Source organism: Monodon monoceros, unplaced genomic scaffold (genome assembly GCF_005190385.1).
Source record: "Monodon monoceros isolate NGI ecotype Baffin Bay Population unplaced genomic scaffold, NGI_Narwhal_1 Super_Scaffold_3, whole genome shotgun sequence".
Classification (NCBI taxonomy): Eukaryota; Metazoa; Chordata; class Mammalia; order Artiodactyla; family Monodontidae; genus Monodon; species Monodon monoceros.
The window spans coordinates 67,255,164-67,264,171 of NW_021703780.1; the positions used below are offsets into that span (position 1 = coordinate 67,255,164).

Consider the following 9,008-nt stretch of genomic DNA (forward strand, 5'->3'; position numbering starts at 1 on the left):
TTTTTTTTTAAATTAATTAATTTATTTTTGGCTGTGTTGGGTCTTTGTTGCTGCATGCGGGCTTTCTCTAGTTGTGGCGAGCAGGGGCTACTCTTCGTTGTGCAGCACGGGCTCTAGGTGCGCAGGCTTCAGTAATTGTGGCTTGCGGGCTCTAGAGCACAGGCTCAGTAGTTGTGGCACATGGGCTTAGATGCTCCGTGTCATGTGGCATCTTCCTGGACCAGGGTTCGAACCCATGTGCCCTGCATTGGAACGTGGATTCTTAACCACTGCGCCACCAGGGAAGTCCAGTGCGTACATGTGTTTTGTGTGTGTGTGTTTGGGTATGGGTGGAGCTTGAAGGAGGCCACAGAACTTTAAAATTCTAGAATCTATCACAAGTGAGGAAAAAAAAAAACAAGTGAAGGCAACACAAATAAAAATCTATTGAGTAAGTGGCTGGGAAGTTAGGGTTCAATTTCCAGAACTCTTGTTTGTAATCAGTGCCTTCTAGACCACCGAGGCGTCTCTGTGCCGGAAGTGTGTGTGCGTGTGTGTGCGCACTTGTTCACACATGTGTACATGCACATGCACCGCCTGGGGTCCTGGGCTCTGCCCCTGCTGTCCCCCATTGGTATTGAGGGTGGAGTTATGGATGGTTGGGGTCCTCCCTCTGGGTTGGGAGTTCTGACCATGGTATGACCTCTGGCCCCCCAACCCCTACCCCCTCCAGAGACCTGCCCGGAGGTCGGACTCCGAGACTACAGAGACTGTTGGGATCTACCAGAATTTTGAGAAGAAGCCAGGAGTCTCTGGAGATGATGTCCCAGGTGAAGCTGTGCCCATTCCTTCCAGGAAAGCCCCTACCCCCACACGCCAGCATGGGACCCAGCCTCTCCACACAGTTGAGTGCAACTGGAGAGGAGGCACCTCTGTGGGGAGGGACCCAGCAGGGGAGGACCACCCTCTGGACGTGAGACATGAGTCTGAAGCAGCTGTCTCTTGGGCAGGAACTGGGACCTACGGCAAGATCTGGGAGAGCAGCACCAAGTGCAGCATTGAGAACTTCACCTTCATCAAGATCCTGGGCAAAGGCAGCTTCGGGAAGGTGAGGGCCCCATGGCCCTGGGGCAGGCAGCCCGAGGGACCTGGGCTTGGTAGCCAAGGGGCACCTGCTTCCCACCCTCCCTGGGTGCTTCCGGGTTGGGTTGGGCCGTGTGCCCTGACCTTTGGTCCGAACCTCCCCTGCTCAGCACCCCTGCCCATCTGTCAGGTGCTGCTCGCAGAGCTGAAGGGCAAAAAGGAATTCTTCGCCATCAAGGCCCTCAAGAAGGACGTGGTCCTGATCGATGATGACGTGGAGTGCACGATGGTGGAGAAGCGGGTGCTGGCGCTCTCCGGGGAGAATCCCTTTCTCACCCATCTCTTCTGCACCTTCCAGACCAAGGTGCCGGCCCGCCCACTATCAGTGCCCCTGGCCCACATCCCCCCTCAGTCACTCAGGTCAAGGCCACGTCTCCCATTGAGATTCTCCAGGGCAGGGCCCAGTCTTCTTCCTCAGACCACTTAAGGCAAGACTGAGTCCCCCTTCCTCAGACTCCTCAGGGCAGGGCCGTTCTTCCCCCCTCACAGCCACCAGGGCAGATGTCCCCTGCTTCCTGTTGGGGCTTGTCCCTAGTGGTCCTCAGTGAGGGAGCTGCCTGCCGCTTTCTGTGCCTCTGCTCACCACCCTCCCCCCACAGGACCACCTGTTCTTTGTGATGGAGTTCCTCAATGGGGGCGACCTGATGTATCACATCCAGGACAAAGGCCGCTTCGAGCTCTACCGTGCCACGTACGCAAGGCCCTGTTGGGGGAAGAGCCCTCTGCCCATCTGCCTTCCATTCCTTCTTCCCTCCCCCTGGCGAAGCCAGCCTGGGCTGGAGCTGGGGTTGGAGAGACTTGGGGTGGCCAGGGCCATCCCCCACCCCGTGTGGGAAGCTAGGGGTGAGGGGTGAGCTGTGGCTGGGAACACAACCTAGACGTACCAGGTCCTGTCCCCTCCCTGGGCCTCAGCGGGTGGGTGATCCTGCACAATGCAGGACCCAGGTGGGTGGCCCCTAAACTAGCATGCACCCCCAGACTGTGTGTGTGTGCACACAGGCATATCTATATAAATGCATACACTCTTAGGACAGAGAATTGTCTCATTTGGAGCTTTTTACTTCACAATTTTCTTTTCTGCCTTGGCTACCAGCCCCTACTTGCCTGATACAAGATGTGCTTGATCAGGACCAGGTTGTCCATGGAGTTATTTTCAGCATTTCCTGTCCTTGGGGGTGGGGATGAAGACCCAGGGAGAAGCAGGGGCTGCTCACAGAAATCTCAGGACACTTTGTGTGTGTGTGTGTCTCATACAGGTTTTATGCAGCTGAGATAGTCTGTGGACTACAGTTTCTACACCAGAAAGGGATCATTTACAGGTGCGGGGATTGGAAGGTGGGGGTGTTTAGGAGGGGAGGCCCCGACCCCATCATATCCTCTGAAATGCTCCGAGTGGATCCCGGTCCAGCTGTGACCCCATCTCCTCTTGGAGTTGGTCTTTAGTTGGATATTTGCTTAAACCACCTACTCCATTGCTACAATTCCTTGTGGCCCCTTAGCTGAGGCTGGCACAGCTCCAGGGACTGGGAACTCCCTGCCCATACTCGACACCTTTGGTGGGAGCGCAGCACTGACTGGTATGGTGTCTCCTTCCCTTGGAGCCGTCGGTCTCCCTCTGCAGCTGCATCTGAGCACTCTGAGCTTCCACCAATGGGGTCTGCTTTCATAAATTCTCACCCAATAAATGACAGTCCCATCCTGCCATGGATTAATATGTACTCATCCAAAAGGCTGAGGCTGTGCTGTGTGTACTATTGTGGGATGATCCCAAGGTATGTTGTCAAGTGGAAAACCAATCCATGGGACAGTGCATATTGGATGTTAGGGACCAGGCTTTAAAAGATGGCGTGAGATGCACATTGTAATGTGCTGTCCGTGCCTGGACTCAGTCTAGGGAGGGCCTGGCAAGCGAGGTTAGTGGAAGATGGGCCTTGTGCTGTTCTGCTTTTCTGGTGCCTGTTACCGTGTGCCTAAGTTATCTACTCAAGTACCTACATAAAATAGATGGGCTCCCTGCCCTTGTGGAGTCTGACAAACCTGAGTCCAGGGTGCTTCCACAGCTGAGTAGCTGGGTGACCCTAGGCAAGTGATACCACCTCGTTGAGCCTCATTTTGGGCTTTGGGAAGTAGGATGGTGTGTGTCCAGGACACAGCACACAGCACACAGTAGGCGGCTTGCAGGAAGCACCTGTGTTTAGCACCTCTTTCCCCTCCTCTTCCTCATTCCCTCATCCCCTGGAGAGAGTCCTAGGCTTTCCGGGCTGACAATGGGGACATGGGAGGGGACTACAGGGAGGAAGGGAATTGGACCCTAACGACTCCTTTTCCTGTCCCCTCCCCGCAGGGACCTTAAGCTGGACAACGTGATGCTGGACCGGGACGGCCACATCAAGATTGCTGACTTCGGCATGTGCAAGGAGAACATGTTTGGGGACAAACAGGCGAGCACCTTCTGCGGCACCCCTGACTACATCGCCCCCGAGGTGAGTGGCACCCTCCGGGCCCTGCCTCTGGCCGACACCTTGTCTCCACAGGGGGTGGGTGGCAATGTCCGAGTCACAGCCGAGAGGCTGAGGAGGGCTGGTCGGGGCTTGTGCTCCAGGGCCCCCTCAGCTCCGGCACCCCCTCTGCCCCAGATCCTGCAGGGCCTGAAGTACTCATTCTCCGTGGACTGGTGGTCCTTTGGAGTCCTTCTCTATGAGATGCTCATTGGTCAGTCCCCCTTCCACGGTGACGATGAGGACGAACTCTTCGAGTCCATCCGTGTGGACTCACCGTATTATCCCCGCTGGATCACCAGGGAGTCCAAGGACATCCTGGAGAAGGTAGGAGCCCCTGGGCTGGGCTGGCAGGGGCAGGAGCTGGCAGACACCAGGTCATGGGAATGCCAGAAGCCTCCTGTCTCAGGGATGGCAGCCTCACCAGTGCTCCGGTCCTAACACATTGGGGGGTCACTCTCCTGCCACGTTCTTGGGACCTCCTGTCTATGTTCCCTGCACTGAATCAGCCTGGCCTGGCAATGATGGGCTTGGGGTCAGAAGACAGATAGACCTTAGGCTAAACTCTGAGTCTATCTCCTTATCTACAAAATGAGGCCAGAAGAGAACCTTTCTCACAGAGTTTTGGGGGAAAAAGCCATAAGTGTATGATGCCAGGCAGATGGTAAACACCCAATAAGAGCTACTGCTTTTGCTCACAAGTTCCACCAGCTGAGAGTCCTGGCAGCCCCAGTCCACACCCTATTTCTCCACCGGACCTGGGACCAGAGGCCAGAGAGGACTTCTCAGCCCCAGAGGCCCTGGGCTGTGATACCAGGCTGGGCTGGACCAGCCTGGGCACCCCTCGGCCTGCTTGGGGTTTTCTGAGGCTCCCGTTTCCTACAGCCCTCGGGTGCTAACCAGGTTCCCTGCTGCGTTGCAGCTGCTTGAACGGGATACAACCAGGAGGCTGGGAGTGACAGGGAACATCAAAATCCACCCCTTCTTCAAGACCATCAACTGGGCTCTGCTGGAGAAACGTGCAGTGGAGCCGCCCTTCAAGCCCAGAGTGGTACGTGATCCCGCTCCAGTGGGGGCTGCCCACTCCATGTTGTCTCTCACTGCCTTCCGGAGTGGACTCCTGCTTTGCCCTGCCTCTCTCCTGCATCATTCACATGCTCTCCTCCTCTCCCTTCTTCTAGCAAATCTGCTTTCCCAACCTCCTTGGCACACTGAGCCACAGCCTCTACCCTCGTATCCTCACCATCTCTCCTCAGTCAGTCATTCAACAAACATTGGTGACAGTGGATCCAGCCACCCTTTAGCATACATTCTTTAAAACCCACTGTGTGCAGGGGAGTATGCTTTGGGGATCAGAGTTAAGGCCCCCCTCCCTCCACCTACCCATCTATCCAATCCATTTTCCAAAAACTATCGGAAATGCTGAGTGCCCTCTGGGTGCAGAGCACTGTGCTGGGCTGCATAGCGAAGTGGGAGGCCCAGTCCCAGAGCTAGAGGGGCCCCAGCTCCTCAGAGAGATAGGAAACTTGCACACTGATGGTCATTTATGATAAATGACAGCAATACAAGACATGTCACAAGGCCACACACAATCAGTTGCCATAGGGATGGTCTGTGGTCAGGTGCCCAAGATGCAGAGATCGGGGTGGGTCTGAGAGGAAATGGGATGTCTGCAGGGCTGGGGAAGCTCGGCCAGGCCAAGGGCAGATGGGAGGTATTCCAGGTAGAGGAGGCATGGTTTGCATAAAGGCCCAGAATCTAGAGAAACCACCAAGGAGCCAGCAGGAGAGCAGAGGGAGGCTGGACTTCTCAGAAGTTGAACTCTGTGGCCCTTCTCTGATCGCAGCTCTTCCCTCCCTTCCCCTTTCTCTCCTTTGCTTCCTCTCCTCTGTCAGGACACGCTGTTCCCACTGAGCAGCCTGCGTAATGTGGCCCCGTGTTTGTGTCTTGAAGCCGCAGAGCACTCCTCCATTCCAGGGATCTCAAACTCAGTGCCTCCTGCCCTGGGCACGTCACTATCAGGCCAGGCCAGCTGTAGGAAAATCACACAGCCTGCTTTCAGTGTCTCGCTTTTGATAGAAAGAAGGATAGACTGATTTTAAATAACACCAGTCAGCTGATCGGCAGCCCCTGTCAGTGGGAAGTGGGGCCTGTGATGTACTGGCCAAGCGGGTTTCAGCACCAAGAGTGGGCGGACGTGCCAGGAAATGGGCCCAGGGCTGCTCTGCTCTGTCAGTTTTCAAAGAAGCCAGAAACCAGGATTTTTATGTCAAATTGCCCTTTTTTTTTTTTTTTTTGCGGTGCGCGGGCCTGTCACTGTTGTGGCCTCTCCCGTTGCGGAGCACAGGCTCCGGACACGCAGGCTCAGGGGCCATGGCTCACGGGCCTAGCCGCTCCGCGGCATGCGGGATCTTCCCGGACCGGGGCACGAACCCGTGTCCCCTGCATCGGCAGGCGGACTCTCAACCACTGCGCCACCAAGGAAGCCCCAAATTGCCCAATTTTAAAATATTGGCTCAAATGCCATTAAAACCCATGGCTAGTCAAAATGGTTGTACCTGCAGCTCAGTTTGGCCTAAGGGCCACCAGCTTAAGACCTCTTTCAATCACTCTTTCATTGTACCTTCATTGTACCTTCATTGTACCTTCAGAAGCGGAGAGTTGGCAAACTTTTCCTGTGAACAGCCTGATAGTAAATATCTTAGGCTTTGCAGGCCAGATAGTCTCAAGGCGGCCATAGACGGTATGTCAGTGAGTGGGTGTGGCTGGGTACTAATAAAACTTTATTTATGGATGCCAAACTTTGAATTTCATTTAATTTTCACATGTCATGAAGTGTTATTCTCCTTTTGATTTTTTCCTAAACATTTAAAAATGCAAAAGCCAGCCTTAGCTTGTGGGACCTACAAAAACAGGTGGTGGCTGGGCTTTGGCCCAGGGCTGTGGTCTTCTAGAACCCTGCTTGGGTGGATGCCCACCTTTCCTCCTCCAGGCCCCCTGCTGGCTTCCCTCATTCCGTTGGTAACAGCATCTACCTTCCAGCAAAAAGACTCCCTTTTCTGTTCTAAATAAGGACAGCTCTGGCTTGGCCCAGCCCAGCAGGGATTATGGCTCCGGGAATGGGTCCCTGCAACGTCGGGAACCCATTGGAAGGTTGCCCTTTGGGTCCTGCTTACACACCCCTGCCTTCTGCTTGCAGAGGTCCGCTGGAGACTACAACAACTTCGACCAGGAGTTCCTGAACGAGAAGCCGCGCCTCTCCTACAGCGACAAGAACCTCATCGACTCCATGGACCAAACAGCATTTGCCGGCTTCTCCTTTGTGAACCCCAAATTCGAGAGGCTCCTGGAAAATTGAGGTTGCCAGACACGTGCCCCCAACCCACCCCAGCCAGGGAGCCTGGGTCAGCCAGCACGGCCTGCTGACCTGGCCCAGGCAGAGCAGGCAGGGCCCCCCACTTCATCGGCACCTGCCTGTCCCCCACGATAAGCAGCAGTGTGATTGTCATAATTTCTGCTGCTGCCTGTCTCCCTCATCCCCCAGAGAGGCCTCAGCTCCTGTCTGGCTGGGCTTTCATGGTACTTCCTCTGTGAATTGTATGTGAATTTGCTTTTCCTCTGCCCTCAGAGGGAAATTGTAAATCCTGTGTTTCATTACTTGAATGTAGTTATCTATTGAAAAAAATATGTTATATATATATATATATATATATATATATATATATATATATATATATAGGCTGTATATATTGCTCAGTAGAGAAAAATGTGGGGGACTGGTGATATGATCTTTTAAAATATATATATATTATATATATGACGCACACCCCCCCCCCCCCCCCCCCCCCCCCCCCCCCCCCAAAAAAAAGGAGCACAAGCTGTTTGAACCGCCAGGTTCTTTTATTTGTGTGTCTAAATAAACACCAACTGATACTGACCTGGCTATCAGGACACGTTTCTCCCAGGAAGCTGGCTGCTGCTGCTACCACTTCTGGCAGCTCTGTCTTGGAAGTTAAACCGAGCTGTTAGCTGCAGATGCAGACCCCTGGGCTTTCATGCAAATGTGTTTGTATTTATGGGTTTCCTCTGGCTCCAGGGCCGTGGGCCAAAAGCAGAAAAGTTTTCTGGGTGGCTGAGGGAGCCCCAGGTGTCTCTGTGGGGTGATGGGAGGAGGAGGGACCAGCTGCAGAGAGTCTACCTCAGAAGAGTGAGGGGCGAGCGCTGAAAAGCAGGACAGTGCAAGGTCTGGCCGGGAGACGTGAGCAAAGTCGTCGAGGCCAGCACAGACTGGGGAGGAGGACAGGGGAGAGAAAGGAAATACAGCTCAGGCTTCAGACAGCTCTGGATTCAAATCGCAGAGTAGCCAAAAGATACAGCTTTTAAGATGTCACTTAATCATTTGAAACCTCCGTTTCCTCATCTGTAAAATGGGGACAAAGCAAGGCAGTACTCGGTGTAACTCCTCATCTCATGTTTGTCCCCGCCCTTGCCACAGAGGAGTCTGTGTCTGAGTTCTAGAATCTATATCTCAGGAGCTCTTACCTACCTGGGGACAGGGAGGGGAGCAGGGTAGGAGAAAAAAGTGAGAAAATGCCCAGAGGCCGGGTTGAGGTTGAGAGACTTGCTCAGTGTGCCCGTGTGCAGCGAGGAAACTGGTGGCAGCCGGTGTCCCCCTGAGCGTGCAGCTGTCTGTCCCCACCACTTCAACACCCGTTCACGGCTTCCTGTTTCTTCCTCTCCACCTCTCTCTGGGCACAGGCCTCAGGCAGGGCCCTCCCTGCAGCCCCTCTGGTCCAGCCCCTGGCCCTCGTCCCTGGTGGTGAACGAGGTGCCCCCAGCGCCGGATTGGCTGGCCCTGGCATCCAAGTAGCTGACTTCCAGCAAGTTCATTTTTCTGGGCTGAGGTACAAGTTTCCACAGCTGGAGAGGAGCCGGATGACGGGGGGCTGATGCTGCGGGGATTGGGGGCCAAACCCTCCCCAGAGAGACCTAAGTGTCCCCCTGTCCTCTCCACCTGCCATCCTCTTGGGAAACACTTGAATCCCTGCTCTGCGTCCAGCAGTGAAAGCCCCAGAAGTGGGGCTTTTTCCCCTTGGGCCCACAGTCAGGGGGGGAGACACAGCGTGACATGGGCTGTGCTGGGGAATGCTGGGGCTGTGAGAGCCCAGAGGAGGAGCCTGGGGACCCCTGTTCCCTACTTCTGTTGCACAGGCCCCAGAAGCCCCCGGGGTGGTCCAGAGTGTGTTTAGAACAGAACTACAGTTGATGAGTGAATTCAGAGCCTCTCCCATCGTCCTGCAGCTCCAAGGCAGAGCCATGCAGCCAGAGCCCATTTCCTCCTGCGTGGGCTGGGAGATTAAGTCGTTTTTCAGCCAGAGGCTGTGGAGG

The 9,008-nt window shown here is 54.8% G+C and overlaps 1 protein-coding gene across 6 annotated transcripts in view; it reads left to right on the forward strand.

The window, feature by feature from the left end:
- PRKCD (protein kinase C delta) overlaps positions 1-7,296 on the forward strand; it is a 29,782-nt gene extending 22,486 nt beyond the window's left edge. For 5 of the 6 annotated variants that reach the window (XM_029243193.1, XM_029243198.1, XM_029243195.1 and 2 more), the window contains 9 exons: positions 713-809; positions 990-1,087; positions 1,253-1,426; positions 1,722-1,813; positions 2,379-2,441; positions 3,467-3,605; positions 3,759-3,947; positions 4,543-4,671; positions 6,820-7,296. In XM_029243193.1, the coding sequence (XP_029099026.1) occupies positions 713-809; positions 990-1,087; positions 1,253-1,426; positions 1,722-1,813; positions 2,379-2,441; positions 3,467-3,605; positions 3,759-3,947; positions 4,543-4,671; positions 6,820-6,978 (1,140 nt within the window). In that variant the 3' untranslated portion in view covers positions 6,979-7,296. Of the gene's footprint in view, positions 1-712; positions 810-989; positions 1,088-1,252; positions 1,427-1,721; positions 1,814-2,378; positions 2,442-3,466; positions 3,606-3,758; positions 3,948-4,505; positions 4,672-6,819 lie in introns of all 6 variants that reach the window. The other variant, XR_003796749.1, reaches the window with a different exon arrangement.
- The last annotated feature ends 1,712 nt before the right edge of the window (positions 7,297-9,008 follow it).